At 37.4% G+C, this 21,923-nt stretch overlaps 3 protein-coding genes across 4 annotated transcripts; 2 read left to right on the top strand and 1 right to left on the bottom strand.

Moving 5' to 3' along the window:
* Positions 1-1,743: 1,743 nt before the first annotated feature.
* Positions 1,744-5,941, top strand: LOC111450312 (probable receptor-like protein kinase At2g42960). The gene is made up of 6 exons (XM_023090378.1): positions 1,744-3,035; positions 3,119-3,223; positions 4,639-4,761; positions 4,851-5,021; positions 5,095-5,224; positions 5,341-5,941. The coding sequence occupies exons 1-6, from the start codon at positions 2,467-2,469 to the stop codon at positions 5,569-5,571; spliced, it is 1,329 nt and encodes a 442-aa protein (XP_022946146.1). The 5' UTR covers positions 1,744-2,466; the 3' UTR covers positions 5,572-5,941.
* Positions 5,942-6,323: 382 nt separating this feature from the next.
* LOC111450310 (glucose-6-phosphate 1-dehydrogenase 4, chloroplastic) lies at positions 6,324-11,468 on the top strand. Of its 2 annotated transcripts, none has more exons than XM_023090374.1 (12): positions 6,324-6,498; positions 6,865-7,105; positions 7,245-7,447; positions 7,882-7,976; positions 8,445-8,559; positions 8,676-8,881; positions 9,040-9,148; positions 9,223-9,260; positions 9,351-9,471; positions 9,548-9,750; positions 10,614-10,814; positions 10,930-11,468. In XM_023090374.1, exons 1-12 carry the CDS (start codon positions 6,409-6,411, stop codon positions 11,165-11,167), a joined length of 1,860 nt encoding a protein of 619 aa, XP_022946142.1. In that variant the 5' UTR covers positions 6,324-6,408; the 3' UTR covers positions 11,168-11,468. The 2 variants fall into 2 exon arrangements, with proteins under 2 accessions (XP_022946142.1, XP_022946141.1); XM_023090373.1 differs by having other exon boundaries at positions 6,325-6,498; positions 7,203-7,447.
* A 5,944-nt stretch (positions 11,469-17,412) lies between these two features.
* LOC111450232 (GDSL esterase/lipase At1g09390-like) lies at positions 17,413-20,151 on the bottom strand. Its single transcript, XM_023090246.1, has 5 exons — positions 19,812-20,151; positions 18,431-18,625; positions 18,171-18,331; positions 17,837-18,101; positions 17,413-17,744 (listed from the first exon to the last, which is right to left on the bottom strand). Exons 1-5 carry the CDS (start codon positions 20,044-20,046, stop codon positions 17,512-17,514), a joined length of 1,089 nt encoding a protein of 362 aa, XP_022946014.1. The 5' UTR covers positions 20,047-20,151; the 3' UTR covers positions 17,413-17,511.
* Positions 20,152-21,923: the final 1,772 nt, after the last annotated feature.

The following is a 21,923-nucleotide window of genomic DNA, read 5'->3' as shown; positions in this document are numbered from 1 at the left end:
ATCAAGTGTTCTTGCCTTTAAATATTTGATCGACAAGGTAATTTGAATTATCAGGGTTAAGTGTTCTTACCTTTTCCTTTAGTCAATGACTAAGTTTCTTTGCAATTCTATATAGTTTAGGTTGCATGTTTAGAATCATTCAAGCTTGACATGATCGATCTTACTTATAAAGTGATTCAAATCTCAAACAAGTATTCTTGTCTTGAGATCTCCGATCAACAAGATAATCATAACCATAGAAATCTTATGGGTTCGTGGGTGATGGAGACATTAGGAAAGAGAGAGTACAAACGACTATTGTGATATCAAATCAACTCATCCAATGACCAAAAATCTCCATTAATAATCTTTGGTGTAAGGCATCACCAAATTCAATGTCCCTTTCAAATAGTTGCATGAATGAATGATTTAAATTGAAGAACAAGGCATTTCATCGTGCAAAATGGGACACAATTAGACATCCACCAACCATATCCCTTCCCTGATTTTAAGTATTAACCACTAACCCTTATGGATTACCAATAGCACCACCTAAACCTTTGCTATTTCTACTCTCAATCTAACAAGTTGTCTTCTACCCGCTTCATTCGAATACTTCTAGATCTTCCACGACGATTGTAACCGCTCAAGCTTACTACTAGTAGATATTGTCATCTCAAGGTTTTCCTTTCAAGATTTCCCCTACGATTTTTAAGATACCTCTTCTAGGAAGAGGTTTCCACACCCTTATAAAAGATGTTTTGTTTCTCTCTCCAACCGATGTGGGATCTATCAACGATGCTGTTGATGCTTTGTCCCGTTAAATCATCGCTGTCAGACTCACGGTTTTAAAATGTGTATGCTACGGGAGGTTTCCACACCCTTATAAAGAATGTTTTGTTTGCCTCTCCAATCGATCTGGGATCTCACAATCCACCCCCTTCAGGGTCTAGTGTCATCGCTGGCACTCATTCCCTTCTCTTCGGGCTCCAGCGTCTTTGTTGGTACACAGCCTCCTCGCTAGCACATTGTACGGTGTCTGGCTCTGATACCATTTGTAACAGCCTAAGCCCACTGCTAGCGAATATTGTCCGCTTTGACCCATTACGTATCGCCATCAGCCTCATGATTTGCATCTATTAAGGAGAAGTTTCTAAGGAATACTCCATTTCCCTCTCTAATCAATGCGGGATCTCACAGCTAATGTAAGTCATTTTTGAGATCATACGAGTTCCTTGGTTAGAACGAGTCCTAATAGCTAGAGTCAATAAAATCATTACTTCTTTTACAAAGTGATGATTTAATTAAGAAAAGAAACAATCAAAAGTGAGGCAGTTGCCACCTAAAGTATGTACAATAATGAGCAAATTAAGTAGCATACAAGTAACATATGGAATTTTAGAAGTCATTATCATCCTCGATAACGACTCACGGTAACAATTCAAGCCTACTGCTAGTAGATATTGTCTTTTTTGGGCATTCTCTCAAAGATTTTAAAACGTGTCTGCTAGGTAGAGGTTTCTACACCTTTATAAATAATGTTTCGTTCTCCTTCCCAATCAATATGAGATCTCACAATCCACCCCATTTGGAGCCAGCGTCCTTATTAGAACACCGCTTCGTGTCCACCCCCCTTCAGAGCTCAGCCTTCTTGCTAGCACATCGCTTGGTGTCTGGCTCTAATACCATTTGTAACGGCCTAAGCCCACCGCTAACAAATATTGTCCTCTTTGAGCTTTCCTTTTCGGGTTTTCTCTCAGAGCTTTCCACGCCCTTATAAAGAATGTTTCGTTCTTCTTCCTAATCGACGTGGGATCTCACACCTTCTCTCGACTCTCAAATGCCACAAGAAACCTCATTATGATGCCAATTTCTTCTTTATATCAGAGCTCTCTAAGTGTTCTTTCTCTGCTGCAATTCAGTGATGCCTTCTGTTCTTTCAAACCATGGCTGCTTCTATGCCTTTAGAGCATGCTTGGCTGTGCCAAAGGGACTTCAGAAATTGGCCCTGTAATCAACTACAACAGCCTCCGCAGGTAAAACGAGCCCGGTTCTCACCCGCGCGGTTGTTCGTATTTCATTTTCTTCTTCCAAGTCAATCCCTTCTTAGAAAACACTCGCTGTGTCACTCAAATCTCCCTCAACACCAAGAATTTGTTATGTTTTCAGGTCGATAAGAGGTTCGGCTTCCTTCTCTCCACCTTTTAGCATTATGGGCTCCTCAAAAAACAAAGAAAAGAAATTAGGTCATCTTTTCCGAGAGAAGCCGTCTTCTCACAGGCCAACAGTCTGATACTTCTAGTCAACTGCTTTATAACAGGCTTCTCCGTTCTTGAGCTCTACTCGCTCGTATACACTCCAATCCTGCAAGTAATAATGATTTACATATGTGTGTATGCAAGACCGCTCCTGTAGTTTAAGGCAGATACCAGGAGAACTTATCGAACGAGATTAGAATAAAGTGATCTGGTGATTTTACACTTTTGGATGTACGAGATGGGGAATGATCTAAACCAAGAGCTATCAAAGACAACAAGCATACTTGGTCTAAAGGTATGGGAAGTCATTGGAATTGGAGTAGGACTATTCATAATCTCAATCCTTTGCATACTCTCATTCTTTTTAACCTCAAGCAACAAGAACTCAAGAACATCATCATCAGCAGCCAACGCCAACACCAACACCTTATGTCCTCTAACACAAATCCCATCACATTCAAAGGACATAAAGGCAGTTCATATCACCACTTACAGCACTGAATCAGGATCATCATTTCCTCCATTGAGCTATGGCTATGGATCACAATCAGGGGATGAAGGCAGCTCTGGCACCGTCACGACGACGACAATGAACCGACGTTCGACGTCGCCACTGTCGGGTCTGCTAGAGATGTCGCGATTGGGATGGGGGTATTGGTTTACATTGAGGGAGCTGGATTTGGCTACTAATTTGTTCTCAGAAGAGAATTTGATTGGAGAAGGAGGGTATGGAGTTGTGTATAAAGGGAGGTTGTTGAATGGGATATCAGTGGCTGTTAAGAAGATTTTTAATGGACAGTAAGTTTTGGGTGTAAAATTAGTGATTTGATTGATTTTGAAGTGTTAAATTGATACTTTTTTTTTGTTTTTGTGTGTTTTAGAGGCCAAGCTGAGATGGAATTTAGAGTGGAAGTTGAGGCAATTGGGCATGTTAGGCATAAGAATCTTGTTCGTCTTTTGGGGTACTGCATCGAAGGGACTGATCGGTACTCGACGCCTCTCTCTCTCTCGAATTCTCGATACTTGAAAAGTTATATGCTATTTAAGTCGTTGTGTTGACTTTTACTTGCTTTTAAATCTTCTCTTATTCTTACTTTCGAACTCGCATTTGAAAATCTCTTTGCCACTGTTTTCTAAAACCTCCTTCTCAAATGGGGACAAAGATTTGATATGAGTTCTCACATCGGTTGGAGAGGAGAACGAAATCTTCTTTATAAGGGTGTGAAAACCTCTTTCTAGCAGACATGTTTTAAAAACCTTGAGGGGAAGCCCGAAAGGAAAAGCCTAAAGAGGACAGTATCTGCTAGCGGTGGATTTGGATTGTTACACTTGAACATACGTTGCCCGGTCCGGCCGTAGGCAACGCGAATACAAATTGGTTTGACTCACTTAGTGTTGGGAGTGAGTGTCACACAATCGCAAAGTCTGCTGCCAAGAAAAGTACGATTGTGACAACTCTCTCTCTCTCCAACAAAAATGCTCTAATACCGATTGTTGTAGCGAAAGTGGTGTATCTCTCACACTCTTACACTACAAAATCTCTCCTAGTTTCTCCTAATTGCCTCTACGCAAACACAAAATAGCAATGACTCCAAATTTCAAAACAACGTTAGACAAACTTTTATATAGGCATAACAATACTAATTCTCATATATGAATCAAAGCAACACTAATGTTCATACATGAATCGAGATGATTCATATACCAATATGGGAGATGAACCAAACGAATCCAATAAATTCACGAATCGGAGTGGGGAATATACCAAAAGTATTCATGAACCAAATTTTCATGAAAATTCTTGTAGCGGCCCTAGTCCACCGTTAGCAGATATTATCCTCTTTGGGATTTCCCTTTCAGGCTTCCCCTCAAGGCTTTAAAACGTGTCTGCTACGGAAAGGTTTCCACACCCTTATAAAGGGTGTTTCGTTCTCCTCCCCATCCAATGTAAGATTATTGGATCTCACAATCCACCCCCCTTCTGGGCCCAGCATCCTCGCTGGCACTCGTTCCTTTCTCCAATCGATGTGGGACCCCCGCCAAATCCACCCCCCTATGGGGCGCAGCGTCCTTACTGGTACACTACCTCGTATCTACACCCCTTTGGAGAACAGTCTTCTCGCTGGCACATCGCCCGGTGTCGGACTTTGATACCATTTGTAACAGCCCAAGTCCACCGCTAGCAGATATTGTCTTCTTTGGACTTTTCCTTTCGGGTTTCCTTCAAGGCTTTAAAACGCGTCTGTTAAGAAAAGGTTTTCATACCCTTATAAAGAGTGTTTCGTTCTCCTCCCCAACTAATGTGGGATTGTTGGATCTCACAATTCTCAACAGATCTTAATAATCGGTCCTAATCGATGTTCACAAGAAAGTACTATTCTTAGCTTTGGTCTACTTTCAGGATGCTGGTGTATGAGTACATAAACAATGGAAGCTTAGAGCTATGGCTACATGAAGGAATGGGAGAGAATAGATACCTTACATGGGAGGCTCGAATGAAGATCATGTTGGGGACAGCCAAAGGGTCAGTAGAATGATCAACCTATGTCTTGTCATATGTTTTGTCTGGTTTTTTAGAACAACCTATGATGTTTTTCTTGTCATGTCACAAAGGCTTGCATACTTGCACGAAGCCATTGAGCCAAAGGTGGTGCATCGAGACATCAAAGCTAGCAACATACTAATAGATGAAAACTTCAATGCCAAAGTATCCGACTTCGGGTTGGCAAAGTTGATGGAGGTCGGAAAGACTCATGTTACGACTCGAGTTATGGGGACATTTGGGTATTGATCTCTATCGAATATTCTTGTACGAGCTTTTAGTTTTGGTGTTGTTTTGAGTATCCTATTTTTTCAGGTATGTGGCTCCCGAGTATGCGAATACTGGACTTTTGAATGAGAAGAGCGATGTGTATAGCTTTGGAGTTGTATTGGTGGAAACAATCACAGGAAGAGATCCTGTTGACTATGGACGTCCGCCCAAACAGGTACATTTTTTTTAGTTTAACAATATATCAAATTCATCCATTTGTACTATCTTTATAATATGTTGAAAAATATTGACCGTAATTCAATTTTTTTACGAAATATTGGCTCGGTTCAGGTAAACGTGGTGGATTGGCTGAAAATGATGATCGGAAGTAAACGATGTGAAGAAGTGGTGGATCCAAAAATAGGGATCGAAGGAAGGCCATCCACAAGAGGGTTGAAAAGAGTTCTATTGGTTGCATTGAGGTGTGTGGATCCAGATTACGAGAAGAGACCAAAGATGAGCCAAGTTGTTCGGATGCTCGAATCTCAAGATAGTTCTTCTCATACACGTTCAAAACAGTAGTCACATTCACATTATTGGTATATATAATATGTACGTAAGTATGTTTTTTTTTTCCTGTAACTATTTCAATTCAATTCACTTCGAGGAAAGATTTCAATCGAGGACGTGGGTCGTCACTAATAATAACAATGAAAGAGCTATACGCAACAAGAATGGAGCACTGTAGGCTGCAAAATTATGTTCGAGTTTAATGTTTGTGAAATCAATCGACCAGAGTTCCAAACTCGACGATGATGTTAGCATTGGGTAGTTGATTAGGGTTTCATCTCTAATAATGTTTTTTCTTAAGTACGATGTTAGCATTGTGTAGTCGATTAGAGTTCATCTTTAGTAATAATTTTCTTTTCAGGTCGTCGTAATTTTTTTTTTTTTTACACACTTGTCTCCCGAAGATCTCTTTATAGGAACATATTTGATTTTTTTACCATTTTTTTAGTACAACATCAGGAATGAAAGATTCAAACATCTGACCTATTAGTTAACTTTTTATATATATATATATATATTATTCTCACCAAAAAATTAAAACACATATTAATTTTAATTCTATTGATTAAATATTAATATTAATTAAAATAGTGTTAGACATGTAATTAATAATACAATCATTTACTTTAAATTTTACTTTAAAACCAAAATAGTATGTTGGGCCTGGACAGTCTTTCTGGGCCGGGCGGGCTTAACGGGCGACAAATGGGCCACAATCTCCTGCACCCGGAACCTCGGCTCCACAGATGCAATCGTCTTCGAGTTCCCTACCATGGCTGGCTAAACGCAGGAGGATGAGGAGAGAGAGTTCCGATATCAAACCATCTTCACTGAACAACAAAAGTTTCGATGCCATTTTCCATTTCAATTTTCTCGGCTCCTCCTGGTGCTATTCCCCTGTGCTCCAATGTCCGCAGAATCCCCCACTGCAGCTACCATGTGAGTGTTCTTGATCCTTCACTCTCTCCGCTACTTCTTCAATTCATTTCCAGTTTCTCACTTCTAATTTTGCTTTCTAGTTGTTTGATCTTGATGAAATTAGTTGTTAATTCATAGCGAAATAAGTGATCGTAGTAAGAAGATAGGTTTATTTGCTGTAACAAGATGTAATGCAAGTATCTATCAGATTGTTGATCATATGGTGAGATTTTATGCTGAGTTTGTGAGAGATCATTCAAAATTTGGGGGTTTCTTTCTTTCTCTATCAATTTCCCTACCCTTTATGATGGAATTCTCTAATATTTTAAACAAACTTCTTGTTTCTAAGCTTAGTAATGGTGTTCTTATATTCATGAGTCGATTTAGATTGCGCCGAATAGATTACGATCGCGAAGAGCTTCCAATTTCTGCCAAATATTTCATGGCTTAAGGCTCTGGATAAGTGAGAGCCTAAGCCTTCTGCAACATAATGGGAAATCTGGACAAACACAGAAGTTTAAGACTGTAAAAAATCATAAAGGAGATGAGTTTGATAAGCCTTTTGAGGAAACTTCGTCACAGGCTCAGCAAGTTCCTGAAGCAGTCTTGAAATCCAACCTTTCCAGTGGTTAGTAAACGTAGTTGCCTTCCATTCTCTAATTTACTATAGTTTTGATCTAATATTTGTTATGTTTTTTGGTGAACTAAGCATTTTTGTTCATCAGATTCCAATTCTGAAACAACTAAAACAAGTACACATCCTGCAGCATCTGAGAATCTGCAATCTGATGCTCCAGATTCCTCTGGGTCTTCTGGATCCTTGCCACAGTCACTTATGTCAAACCGCATCGTCGGGGACGAAGAAGTACCATCCCTCTGTATTGCTGTCATTGGAGCTACTGGTGAGCTCGCAACAAGAAAGATTTTTCCAGCACTGTTTGCGCTGTATTATAGTGGCTTTCTCCCTGAGGTATGGTGATATTACAGATATCCTAGTTTCTTATATCTCGTGAGAGTATTGTATGTTGTATCCTTGCATATATTTAATTGATTTCAACATGTTCGGTTTAAAATGTGTTCCACACGCACATTCCATATTTCGTTGCGCAATCATTTTTATCTAATGGGCTACTTTCTTGTGCCAAAGGGACTTCGGTTCCGTTTATCGCTTAACAGTCTTATCAATATGTCACATCCCGCATTTTAGTACTGTTGAGAATGGTATGCGTATTGATTATTTTTACTGGGCATTAAAATATTCCAGGTTATTGAAGAGATCTACCTCAAGAAATTGAATGGAGATTCTTATGCAAAATATAAATGAATGGAGATTACATCTACTAGTTTGATATCTATGTGAACACAAAGTTGATTTACAGCTGTTCTGATATTCCATGGTTGCAGAATGTTGGCATTTTTGGTTATTCAAGAAAAAATATAACAGATGAAGAACTGCGGTCGATTATTTCTGCTACTTTAACCTGCCGCATCGACCATCAGTATGTTTCTGAATTTATTTCCTGGATAATCTCTTTATACGTTTACTGTCAAGTATTCAATATGTTTGGAAAATTGGAATTCAAAACTCATTCTAATCTGCATGTTTGATTAATGATGTAAAACGTACACTGAGTGGTACGTTGTAAATGTTTCGAGTTTTCTCTGTGCTGACTAAGTGCATGTTCAACTTAAAGTTATACCATGTACTGTAAGGGGAAAAAACATTGAAGTTCAAGCATGCAGTGGAGGCTTGTTAAGGCTTGATTTCTATGATAAAACAGACTTGTGAACTTCAAAATGTGATTGTCAACTGCATAAACTTGAAATTTTTTGGAGTTTGACAATTACTGATGTCAATTGTAATGAATTTCATCGATAGTTCGGCAGCATTGTGAATGTAAAACGAATGCGTTGTGTTTGACAATTAGTAACAAAATTTTGGTGAAATGTATTTTGTTTCTTTGTAGACAAAATTGCAGTGATAAAATGGATGCTTTTCTGAGTAGAACATTCCATGTAAATGGAGGTTATGACAACAATAAGGGCATGTCAAAGCTCAATTTCCTGATGGAGCAAATTGAGGTGGTTGCATCGGGCCATTGATTGATTGAGAAGTTCTTTTTTTCTTGCATTTCCTTATGTCCAATTTTTCGATATGATTGTCGATTAATGGTTATAAAATATGTGACATACTGCAGAGGTATTCCGAAGCAAACAGGATATTTTACCTCTCCGTGCCACAAGACGCCCTTCTGGATGTTGCACTCTCTCTTTCCAGTAAAGCTCAAACAAAAAAAGGTTGGAATCGTGTTATCATCGAGAAACCTTTTGGCTTTGACATGAAGTCTTCTCATTTTTTGACAAAATCTCTTCTTTCTCAATTTGAGGAAAACCAAATTTACAGGTGTGTCTTCTCATCATTCGTTCTTCGATATCACTAACACTGCACTTAATACCCAGAACTTGCACAACCTAATTGCAAAGCTAACCCTTTTTTGTTCATAGTTCTTATGTTATTTTAGATTTCAGCTAATAAATTGATTTTAAACCGTCATATTTCAGGATCGATCATCTTCTTGGGAAGAACCTGATTGAAAACCTTACAGTTTTAAGGTTTGCTAATTTAGTTTTTCAGCCACTATGGAGTCGTACATTCATAAGCAGTGTACAGGTACACATTTCTATAAAGAAATTTCTAGTCCTTTCACTCTGTATACTCACTAAACAAACTAAAAATTATTACAGGTCATTTTATCGGAAGAACTTGGAGTTCAAACAAAAAGGTTACTTGGAAGTTCACTGGTTTTACTTTTACCTTTGTCTTGAATTAATGTTACAGGATCATCAACATGTATGCAGTTCCTTCCATGCAGATTTTTGGACGGTGGTGGAATCATTGGGGACATAGTGCACAGCCATATACTACAAACAATCGCATTACTTGCCATGGAACCACCCATTAGTCTCGATGGTGAAGCCATTCGAAATGAGAAGGTAAAATATCGACTTCTCGAAAAAGTACTATTGCATGGTGTAATCATTGTAATGTAAATGAGTAGATTCTTTCCAGGTTAAGCTTCTGAGATCCATTCGCCCATTGGAACCTAGTGATGTTGTTCTCGGACAGTACAAATCTAGTGCTAAGGACAAAGTTGACCTTTTTCTCGACGATCTGACCCCAACATATTTTGCTGGTGCTTTGTACATTGACAATGCACGTTGGGACGGTGTTCCTTTCTTGATCAAATCGGGCTTGGGACTAATTAAACACAGGTAAATTTGTCTTTGGTAAGGCTATTGCATGTCAGAAAGATGTAGGCCTCCAACAGAATTAGTTGTTGGATATGGCCCACAAACAAAATATACCGAAACAAATAGGAAAGAACAAGTTGAGGGGAGAGATCCTTTGAATAGAAGAACCTTAAGCAGTTATGTTTTTCAATTCTCTTTGTTGTTGTGAATTACATATGATGAGTATTTATAGGGGAGAAAACACTAACAAATTCCCTAAACTTTTCATACAAGTTAGCAACTACTTACACTGAGACTAAAAATTATCCTAAAGTTGCTGGAGGGCATTCGTTCTCATCCCAAGATTATATGAATGACAATGTAATGGATGATTTTTTGTGTTAGTACACATACAACCATGGGAACTTATTGATAAGAGGGGAATGAAAAATAGGAGAAAACGACCACTGATGAGGGAAATTAAGAACCAAAATGCTGAAAGGAAGGAGAACTTGAATAGTTAAAATTTCAACATCAGTTTCTAATACCTAGGGCATAGCAATGTTATAGCTAAAGCAAACCATTATATGAAATCTTATACTTACCAGAGCTGTTCTGAACACGAGGAAAGAATCCCAATGTGAGATCCCACATTGGTTGGGGAGGAGAACGAAACACTCTTTATAAAGGTGTGGAAACCTTTCCCTAGTAGACACGTTTTAAAAACCGTGAGCCTGACGGCAATACGTAACGGGCTAAAGCGAACAATATCTGCTAGTGATCGGCTTGAGTCGTTAGACCCAGAAAATGATAGTTTAAAATCTCTGGTATGATCATAATGATAATTCCTCTACATATTCTCTGCTTATCCTGCATCCTTAATGGAGAATTGCTCTCAAATGCAGTGTAGAGATCCGTATACAATTTCGCCAGGTTCCAGGGAACATATATCGCGAGCACATTGGGTATAACAGTGCATCTACAACTAACGAGATTATTTTGCGTGATATACCTGAAGAGGCCATTCTTGTCAGAGTTAATAACAAGGTTCCTGGATTGGGATTGCGACTGGACTCTCCAGAGCTCAATCTTCTTTACAAAGACAAGTGCGTCTGTGCTTCATGAATTTGAAATATTGTCCTTTGTTAGTTGCAGCATGGTTTTGATGTGGATATTGCTTTATTCTCTCTTGTTCATTTTAGTTTTTCTTCCTTACTGTAGGTACAACGTGGACGTGCCCGATTCATATGAGCATCTTCTCCTTGATGTCATTGATGGGGATAGCCATCTGTTCATGAGAAGCGATGAACTCGCAGTTGCATGGAACATCCTAACTCCGATCCTAAATGAAATCAAGGAGAATAACATTAAGCCCGAACTTTACGAGTTCGGTGGCAGAGGTCCTATCGGAGCTTATTATCTGTGGGCCAAACACGGAGTTCGATGGGTCGAGGAGTAAGCAGAAGGACATTTTATTCTATGTCAAGCTCTCTCACTAAGAAACAGGCACACTAGATTTGCCAAATGGTTGAATCATTACATTCATCATCCATCTAGTTCATTTATTTGAAGCAGTTGGTCATAAAATTTCAACCTAGTAGACTAAAACCACATGATGATGCAACTTCTGGTTGCGATTCTCTACTTAGTTCCTTGTAATGTTTTATAGGATTGATCTCCCATTGGTTTAAGACATGATGAAAGAATGAGGATTGTATTGTACACCATATAGACAGAGTCATTGCATCAAAGTTATTTTGGATTGTTCGGAGGAAGTCCACATTAGCTAGATTATGAATTTATAAATAAGGAATACATCTTCATTGGTACGAGACTTTTTGGGAAAACCAAAAACAAAACCATGAGAGCTTATGCTCAAAGTGGACAATATCATACCATTGTGGAGAGTTGTGATTCCTAGCATAGTATTAAAGTCATTCCCTTAACTTAGTTATGTCAATAGAATTCTCAAGCGTCGAACAAATAAATTGTTAACCTCGAAGGTGTATAGTTAAAAGTGACTCAAGTGTTAAATAAATGGTGTATTTTGTTTAAGGGCTCTAGAGAAAGGATTCGAGCCTCGATTGAAGGGAGGCTATTCAAGAGCTACATAAGTTTCAGGGAAAGTATCTATGTTATACCAAAAGCAAACCTACGAGAACTTATGTTCAAAGTGAACAATATCATATTATTATAGAGTTGTGGTTTCTAACCGGAACTGTACCACTCTATATATATACTTGTTTATTTGAATACAGAATCATTGCCATTGCTCGGTGATGAAGAATACGAAGAGGAGAATATGGATTGAGGTAAAAGATTCATTGCACCAGATTTTTTGGTTTTATTCAATCATTTTCAATGACATGCTTCATTAGTGGCAGCCATAAACAGGGAGTGTAGGATCCACGAAGACTCGAGATATTCCCCAGTCAACAAATCAAAAAACAAGCCGCCAAGAAATTAAGGGAAAAGAATGCTCATGGTCCACACACACATTATATCACTGCTCATTTTGGGGTCAAATCATCCTCTCTTTTTCATTTAAACCTTATTTTATTTTGGTGGTGTATGAACTTGTCTATTCTATTTTAGTGCCTGGATTTTTTAGGAAAAAAAAAGGAAAATTGAAGTTTTAATCTTAGTTTGTTCATGTTTTAGCTCTTAGATATGTTTATTTTAGTTTCGAGGCTAAATTAATAAAAAATATACTCATAAATTTTTTACTTTGTCTTAAAAATATCTTTAAACTTTCAAAAGTTTCAACAGTACTCTTAAATCTTTAAAAAATTGTTCAAAAAATTTCATATTTAACTGTTAGTACTATATTTAAAAAACACGAAGCATTTAACACATTTTTCAAAAAAGTATGGACCAAATAATTAATTTTTGACAATTTAGTATTTAAAATAGACATTTTTCAAAGTTTAAGTAAAAGGAACTAAAATAATTTTAAAAATTAATGAATTATGATTTAATAAATATAATTATTTTAATCCTTATTTATGTTTAACAAATGGTAGGGTAGGTTTGGATATGTGTTATGGAATGAGTTGGATATGATGGCTCACAAGCAACCACTCCACATTAAAATAATTATATTTTAGTCATAATGTGATGTCCCACGTTGATTAAGGAGGAGACATGAAATATGTTTTTATAAGAGTGTGGAACCTTTTCCTAACAAACGCGTTTTAAAGCCTTGAAGATAATATCTGCTATCAGTGGGTCTGAATCGTTACAGTTGGTATCAGAACCAGACACCAGACGATGTGCTAATAAGGACATTAGGCCCCAAAAGGTTGCGCACGTGCACTCGTTAGGAGATCATCACCAAGTGGTTTGTGCTCAATATTTGCGTTGCTGCCTAGTACGTAGTTGAAGTTTGGTTCAACCTAGGGTTTAGGCCACGATTATCTAGTCTATAGTTTTTGAAAACCGATGACAAACTTACAGGCTAATTGATCAGGATTTTCATGACCCATTTAGAGTTAAGCTAGATGATCCTATCCCAAGTCACGTTAATACATGTAATAGTAAAGACAACGACATATTACAGACATAGCTCATGGAGTCTTCGTATTTTCATATTTAGCTTCTGTTCATTTAAGAGTTTTCTAATACTTCTTAACTGAAATCTTCTTTGTAACGAGGTATAGAACGAAGAGTGAAATTTAAATTATTTTGTTTAAATAATTGTATTTCCAATTTCTTTTAATGCGTGCCCGGAACAATCTTGTGACATTTTCTAAATTATTTAAATTAGCATACTACCAAACAAAAAGGAAAACGATCTATCAAATACATCAATTAATCAATTATATACTTCTAAATTTCTCAAATTTAGTTTAAAACCCTATTAGATACTCGAAACTCCGATACTAAACTAATAATTTAACTTTATTCATGTTCGAGTTTAAGTTTATATAGTTTTATATCTTCATTTCAAACGTTCCTATTTGAATCTCTTTCTTAAATTATGGTATAAAAAAAGATTAAATTTGAGGGAAATTTGAACATCAGACCTGTTATTTTTGGATAATCGAGACAAAGAATCCCAATTCCATTTTTCATCTCCTCATTAAAATTTCCACATTTTTCAAAACCCATTTTACAACATTTCAATGTGAATCATCTCTTTCTCTCTCTTTGTTTTTCTCTCTCTTTGTTTTTTTTTTCTCTCTCTCGTCCATTTCTCATCCCTTGGGAGCAGAGCCATGGAAGGAGGAAGAAAGAGAAGAAAATTGCAGAACATTGAAGAAGATGATGATGATGATGAAGAAGAAGAAGAAGATGAAGATGAAGATGAAGATGAAGAGGAAAAAATGAAGCTGTTCTTCGCTCTAATTCAAAACACCAAAGCAATGAGAGACAAAATCAAATCAAAAGAATCAGCTGAAGAAGATAACCCAACAAAAGGGGTTTGGAATCCAAAGTTCCAACCAGAAGATTTCATTGAAGATGGGTTTGATACCCACAAATCCAAATCAAAAGCCGCCATTGAATTAGGAGCTGCTTCATCTTCAGCTACAAAACAGAGCAACCAAAAGGAAGAACACCAAGAACATCAAGAACACCAAGAACAGCTAGAAGAACCAAAAAAGGGGCTCGATCTTAATCTCTCTCTTTGATTTTTGTTCTTGTTTGTGTTGAATTAACGCTGTTTTATAATGGGTTGCTTTTGGTTTTGCTTGATTCTATGTTCAAAGCTCTTATCTTTCCCATTTTTTTTTGTTTATTTCTGCGTTTAAGATTGCTCTGTTTTGGTGGGTTTTGATTCCATTGAGCATTTGAATGAGCTTTCTTTCATTGTTCAGTTTATTTCTATAATTTGTAATTTATGGCCTCTTTTGGGTTTATTGTGATGGTTAATTGAGTGGAATATCACAGGTTTACGAGAGGTTTACGAGAGGAAGGTTGTTAAAGATTATTGGGAGTGAGTCTCACATTGATTAATTTATTGGTAGGAGACTTTTTGGAGAAGTCCAAAGCAAAGCCACAAGAGCTTAGGTTCAAAATGTCTAATATCATATTGTAGTGTACTTTGTTCGAAGATAGGATTGTTGAGGATTATTGGGAGTGAGTCCCACGTTAGTTAATTTGGCAGAGAGAAAGGAGTCAGCCTTGATTAAGGGGAGGTTATTTGAGAGCTCCTTAAGCCTCAGGGGAGGCGTATAGTGTACGAAGCCTCAGGAGAGGCATATAGTGTACATTGGTTAATTTAGTGGAAGATTATGGGGTTTAATTATTTAGACACTAATTTTTAAGGTAAATTATAGGTTTAGACGGTGATATCGAGAGGGGAATGAAGTTTTTTTTTTTTTAAGTGTAACAACCTAAAATAATGATAATATGTATTTTGTATTTATGTGTTGTGTGTTTGATGATGATGATAATAATAATAATGATAATAATAATAATAATAATAATAATAATAATAATAATAATAATAATAATAATAAATAAATAAATAAAAAACGAAGCAGCTGCGTCAAGCAGCTGCTGTAAAGGGGATGAGGGGCGGCGGACGCGTAGCTGGAGGCGTGGGATGGATGAGTGAATGATTAGAGGATGTGGAAGCGTATTAGGGCTTGATTAGGCTTTAAAAAGGAAGAAAAACGAAGAATGGTGATTAGCGAAAAACCCAGAAAAACAGAGGAGGAAATTTTTGAGAATTCGAGTTTTGGTTGCTTAAAATTTTTGAGGGGTTGTTGCTGAGGAATCATTTGAGGAAGGGGATACGGCCACGAGCTGAATCGGACGGTGATTCGAAGGTAACGAAAAACCCATATCACCGAACCTTTAAATCTCGATATCTTGATTCATACTGCATAATAAGTTATGAAATAAGGCTTGTTAGAACCGTAGTTAGAAGATCTATAAAGTTGTAGAAGAAATCAGAACGAAATTCGAGCTGTAGAGATGAAATTTTTGCTTCGGGACACAACGGGTATTAAAGGAAAAGATTGGGAAAAATTGCAGGGAGGAGAGGTTGAAGACGAGCGCTGAAGGACACGCGAGGCGCGTGGGAGGCCGCGAGTGGAAGTGCGATTGTGCGCGGATCAGGCGCGTGAGAAACGAACCCCGACCTTGTGTTGGCGCGTGAGAAGGTATTTTGGCTCCCAGTTTGTCCCGTTCGACTCCTTTTGACCTGTCCTATCAAAATTGGTCTATACTTATGTTGAAATTGATAAAATATAGGTCTAATAGGAAGGAATTGTGTTGAAATACTATTAAACGTACATTCAAGGGGGAAAAGGAGTTCGCAACCAAGTAAGTAGCGTATCGACCTTTGAATTAGTTCTTAACTTGTTTTACAACATGTGAGTATGTTGTTTACCTGATTAAGAGCTTAATATGTTATGATGAGCTTTGATGATATTTAGTGTTTATTGTATATTATGACTGCTTGCCTGTGATGTAAGCATGATATAAATGATTGTCAGAATGTTCTATGTGTTGATCATGATACATGTATGAAAGCATGCAGTAACTGTGAGTATGTTATGCATGTTAATGGAAAGGTTATGACTCTAGATATGCTTATTGGTTGTTGAGCTATGGCTTATTTATATGAGTATGATAGTCTACTAATTCCCGCGGAGTTCCTGGCCAACGCGCTGTGTGCTAAGTCAGGGAGCATGAGTATTCCTGACCGTTGGTATATGAGATAAACAGGCCGCCAGAGCAATTAGTAGACGGGCCGTATTTGACCGAGAGCAAGTCTTACATACGAGTCCGAAAATTTTAGATAAGCATATCGAAGAAGAGTCAGTAACCTAGCTGGAGGTAGCTGAGATATCTCATTAACGAACAGATGACCCTAGTAAGAGAACTAGGAGTCAGTGGTGAATAAAACGTAAAAACACGTGGAAAGATTAGTTATGAACCCGTGAATGATAAGCTAGCTACTTACTGAGTAATCTAATTACTCATCAGAATTATTATAACTTTTCTTTCCAGATGTAGATGCTGCAGGCCAGCCGAGGACGAGACCAGCGGGCTAGAGACTACTGGGAATCCATGTCTGGGTCTGTTATGTAATTATGTTTTCGCTGTGAGTTTACCTTAGTCGTTTTAAGTTTTTTTAAAAGTACTGTTTTTTTTTTAAATATTTTACTGTATGTTTTTAGAAATATTTTGAATTTTATGATTGGATATCAGAGTCTCTTAATATTGTCGATGGTAACTCCTGTTAATCGCGTTGACGATGAGCGGGTGTTACAGTAAGGGTGTGGAAATCTCTCATTAGTAAACGCGTTTTAAAAACGTGAGGTTAATGACAATATGTAATGGGCCAAAGCGGACAATATTTGATAGTGTGTGGGCTTGAGAGGTTACAAATGGTATCAGAATAAGACACTGGGTGTGTGCCAGTGAGGACGCTGGTCTCCAAGGGGTGGATTGTGAGATCCTATATCGGTTGGAGAGAGGAGCATAACATTCATTATAAGGGAGAGATTTCCAAGGAAGGGTGGATTGCGAGATCTCATATCGATCAGAGAAGGAAATTAAGTATTCCTTATAAGGGCATGGAAACCTCTCCCTAGCAGACGCGTTTTAAAACCGTGAGGTTGACGGCGAAACATAACGGGCTAAAACGGGCTAACGGTGGACTTGGTCTCTTACATAGATGAACGATCGAACTTGTAATTGTGGTCTCTTACATAAAATTGTGAAACTTCTTACATTTAGATTATAATGTTATTTCTCGAGAATTTAGCTTTGATTTCATTCGTTATTAAAAAAAAATATCCATGAAAATGGAACAATGACAAAAAACAAACTATGGTTTAATTGAACTCAATTGTTGCAAAAGAAATCAAAAGGCAATGACGGAGTAGAATAAGCTCTAGAAAGTACTTTCGAAGCCACAATCTTGTTAGCTTCTTCGGTGTAATGAATCCCGTCCCAGCTGATGAACTTTGAATTTTTGTTACAAACTTGATATCCCGGTTGACCACATGTCACCCTAATGTCGTAATTGTATGGACGTCCCCCGGCGCCACAACATGCCATTAGAGGATCAAAAAAACCTGAAAAAACGGTTCTTCTTGTGAGTTTTTCTGAGATTCGTTGGTTGATAGAGTGTTTGTTTAGTAAATTTACGACGGGTTTTTGTACTTACCGTGTACTGAGGAGTTGGCAATCAGATCATACTTGATAGTGTAAATATCAACGTACACAATACTTGCGTCTTTCAGTTCATATCTCAATTCCTGGCATAAATGGCTTAATGCCTTGTTGAACAATGTCGCTAGGTTATTGTAGCTCGAAATGCATCCATATCGGTCGAGATCTTTCGTGTGAAACGATGAGAGTTTCTGAGGCAAACAACCTAACGGCCCCGTGTTGTGTATCCAAAACTTCCTTCCACCTTGACCATACAAACCCTAGAGAAAAACATCAAATTCAACAAAAGAGGAACTGAAAAACAAAGCACAACCACTTATCACTCTTACCTTTACAGCATTTTGAATTTCGGAAATGACTGATGGGATTTGTTTAACCACTTGGAAATAAGAAAGGTTCTTAGATAAAGAGTCGGCTATATCATTTTGACCAATGTCGATCATATACAACGCGTTCCTAAAACCGTCATCATCGATCAAATTCTCATAACCTAAAACAAGATCTCAATCTCAATAGAATGGATTCTTAACATATAGAAAATGAAAAAAGTAACGACAATATCTGTAACGATAAGAGTTGAGAAGAATACCAGCATTAGAGTTAAGAAGTTCGAGCGTTCGGGTCTTGAAGTGAACGAATTGCATGACTTGAATGTTGAGCGAAAAAGGAACATACTTGGGGAGAGTGGACGATCCTACGATAGCAAAGTTTGCTCCATTTTTGAAATTTGATCTGGCTAACGAGTCCATATAAGGGTTTAACAAGTTCATGTTCAAGCTCTCACCTGTCAAATCAAAATGAAACAAGTTTTGATCGGTCTCAATCTAGTTGTCCAGAGTTGTAAATTTTTTCAACTCAAACAACCCTAAATTTTTTGAGTTAAATTTGTTGAGTTGTTCAAATTATTTATTTATTAAAATTTTCAAACTCATTTTCAATATATATTTCACAAATTACTCTCAAATATTTAAAATTTATTTATTTTAGAGTGGTTGGAGGTAATAGAAAAATAATTATTAAATTATTTAGAGTAATATTGTCCTCTTTCGGCTTTCACTCAAGGCTTTAAAAGTCGTGTACGCGTATGCTAGGAGAAAGTTTCCACACCCTTATAAATTGGGACCGCCCCCAAATACACCCCCTTTAGGGCCCAACGTCCTTGCTGGCGGTGATACTAGGGGGAAGGCTTCCACACCCTTATAAAGGGCTCAAGGCTTTAAAAGCCGTCTAGGGAAAGTTTCCACAACTTTATAAATTGGGACCGCCCCCAAATCCACCCCCCTTTGAGGTCCAGCGTCCGTACTAGCACACCGCCTCGTGTCTACCCCCTTCAGGGAACAACAAGAAGGCTAGCACATCGTCATCGTCCGATGTCTGGCTTTGATACCATTTGTAACAACCCAGACCCACCGCTAACAGATATTGTTCTCATTGGGCTTTCCCTTTCGAGCTTCCCCTCAAGACTTTAAAACACGTCTGCTAGGGAAAGATTTCCGCACCTTTATAAATGGTGGTTTGTTGTCCTCCCCCAACCAATGTAGACATCACATTTAATAAATTATTAAAATAATCTTAATAATATTTTATGGAAGGGAAAGAACAAATTAATATTTATAATACATAAATGGAAAAGAAAAAAAAAAACAGTAAAAATTTCCTTAATATATAAAAATGATAAATTTAAATCAAAGTTCAAAAAGAGAGGAAGGTGGGACCCAGCACAATAAACGCACCACGTGGCCAGAGAGCACAGAGATTAGAATATCAGTAAAGCAGAGGATTCCAACCCCAGACAAACGTCAAACAGAACGGGATCCATATCCATCTCAAATTCCACAAAAACCCCCCAAATTCCCATAAATCACAAAAATGCCATTCACAATTTCAGATCTAAAGACGAACTGAACGGTCAGATCTAACGCCACGTAATAATTAAAAAAAAGGGGGAAAGTATAGTGGGGCCTACTTACAGAGAAAGTCGATGAGAAGTCGGCCATCGGAGAGTCGGCCGGTGGATCTACGGAAGAAGGTTCGGCCATTAGGGGAGAGAACGGGAAAGCCAAGTCCGGCGACTAAGCCGCCGGTGTCGGAGTTGGAGTCGCCGAAGTTGAAGATGACCGGCGGACGGCGAGTGCACTGGGAAAAAACCAGAGAAGGAGGAAGAAGAAGTAGAAGAAAGGTAAAGAGACCGACAATGGCGGCCATTGTCACTGGACAGTTCAAAGCTCGCAAAGCTGCTGTCTTTCTTCTCTCTCTTTGTCTGTGTGAGATTTATTTTGTTGGGTTTTGAGTATCGGATCCTTTATTTTGATCTTTTTTTGGTTTTTGTCTTTATAAATTAAAATGTAGACTGTCGGTGGGTCGCATTTTGTTTGTGTTCTTCGTTGTTATTTCGATGAGTTTAAGGAAAATCATTAAAGTTTGTACTTCAATTTTTGGATCTTGGGGGATTTTTTAGAAAATAATCAAGAAAATATTGACTCGGCCATTCGATTCTTGAATTTTTAAAAGTGTTTATTCGGAGTTTATTCAATATATTGGGGGATCTAACGATCCACCACAGGCGTAAGATACACGATGAATCCATGTATGTTGGATTTCACAATCTACCTCCCTCAGAGGCCAACGTCTTCGCTGCCACTCAGTAACGGACATTCTGTAATGTCCAAGCTTATCATTAATAGATACTGTACGTTTTAGCTTGTTACATATAGTTGTCAGCTTCATGGTTTTGAAACGAGTCTACTATGGAGAGGTTTCCACACCCGTATAAAAGAATGTTTTGTTCCCCTCTCTGACTGATGTAGGGTTTCACAAATATTTTTTGGTTACGAAGTAAAAGAATAGATAATTACTAAGTATGCCGATAAATTTCCTTGAAGGCTAACGTACTCGCTGACACACTTCTCGATAACTGACTCTGATACTATTCTATAACCGTCAAAGCCTACTACTAGCATATATTGTCCGCCTTAACTCGTTACGTATATTTGTCAGCCTCATGGTTTTAAAACGTGCATATTAGGGAGAGATTTCCTTATAAAAAAAATGTTTCATTTCGGTTCCGACAGAGGTGAGATCTCACAAATATATTTTGGCTACAAAGAAATGTAAAAAATCAGATAATTCCTAATTATACCAATAAATTTCCTTGATAACGTGAGGTTAAGAAGCAAATGACGTGTATAGATTGTACAAATGCACAGAGAACTTGATATGGAATCAACTCAAAGGAAAGTATGGAACGGATTACCTTGGAGATTAAAATCAAGAGTAAAGAGAACTCGTAATTCGAATCACTCCACAAGAATTTGCAAACAAGTCTCTAACATCTTCTAGAATTTCTTTTAATAAGCTCACGATAGCTTAAATTAGGATTTTTTTTTTCATAAACTCACCGTCGCTTGAATACAAGTGTACAAGATTTGTTGTAGCTTCTTGGCTCTCGTCCTTGTAATTGAACCTTGAGGTATGAAAATTCCTTGATCGATTCATATCAGAACTAGTTCTTTTTTTCAAGCTCACGTTGCAAATTATATTTTTTATTTTATTTTATAAGAAATTCCAACATATTTTATGGTTTTAAAATAAGCACCTTCAACAAATTAATTTTTCATAGATTCTACCGACTACATTAAGATTCTATGTAAATTAGATAAAAATTGAAAGTTTAAGAATTTATCACATGCAAAGTTAAAAATTTAGAGGCTTATTAGACATTTTTTAACGTTAAAAAGTCAAATAAAAATATATTAAAAAATTTAGAGACTAAATTTGTAATTTAAGTTACACCGTTCACTCACTATCACAATAAAAAAAATTCAAACCGTTGTTAAATCATGCGCGGATTTCAATGGTCCATGCTCCATTCTAGTCGACAGTTTCACCAACTCCCTCGATCTCCCTCTCTACTACTTCTCCTTAGTCAAATTTGGACTCGAAATTCAATACTAAGAGGAAACACTATCTAAAGTTCCTTGTTGTTGATGTGAGTTATATATATATATATATATATATATATATATATATATATACACACGTGAAACCACTATAAGAAAGAAAAAAAAAAAGTAGGGGACAAA

This window comes from Cucurbita moschata, unplaced genomic scaffold, assembly GCF_002738365.1.
Source record: "Cucurbita moschata cultivar Rifu unplaced genomic scaffold, Cmos_1.0 Cmo_Scf00012, whole genome shotgun sequence".
Taxonomy (NCBI): Eukaryota; Viridiplantae; Streptophyta; class Magnoliopsida; order Cucurbitales; family Cucurbitaceae; genus Cucurbita; species Cucurbita moschata.
Note: the sequence above shows the minus strand (reverse complement) of the source record. Positions and strands in the feature narration are given on the sequence as shown.

Excerpts from the sequence above, each read along its gene's own strand:
- LOC111450312 (XM_023090378.1), top strand. The coding sequence starts at position 2,467 with ATGTACGAGATGGGGAATGATCTAAACCAAGAGCTATCAAAGACAACA. Across the intron at positions 4,762-4,850 it reads ATGTTGGGGACAGCCAAAGG|GCTTGCATACTTGCACGAAG; the intron begins GTCAGTAGAATG and ends CATGTCACAAAG. Across the intron at positions 5,225-5,340 it reads ATGGACGTCCGCCCAAACAG|GTAAACGTGGTGGATTGGCT; the intron begins GTACATTTTTTT and ends GGCTCGGTTCAG.
- LOC111450310 (XM_023090373.1), top strand. The coding sequence starts at position 6,409 with ATGCCATTTTCCATTTCAATTTTCTCGGCTCCTCCTGGTGCTATTCCC. Across the intron at positions 6,499-6,864 it reads TCCCCCACTGCAGCTACCAT|ATTGCGCCGAATAGATTACG; the intron begins GTGAGTGTTCTT and ends GAGTCGATTTAG. Across the intron at positions 9,472-9,547 it reads AAGCCATTCGAAATGAGAAG|GTTAAGCTTCTGAGATCCAT; the intron begins GTAAAATATCGA and ends GATTCTTTCCAG.
- LOC111450232 (XM_023090246.1), bottom strand. The coding sequence starts at position 20,046 with ATGGCCGCCATTGTCGGTCTCTTTACCTTTCTTCTACTTCTTCTTCCT. Across the intron at positions 18,332-18,430 it reads ACTTCTTAACTCTAATGCTG|GTTATGAGAATTTGATCGAT; the intron begins GTATTCTTCTCA and ends ATCTTGTTTTAG. Across the intron at positions 17,745-17,836 it reads TGCCAACTCCTCAGTACACG|GTTTTTTTGATCCTCTAATG; the intron begins GTAAGTACAAAA and ends CCGTTTTTTCAG.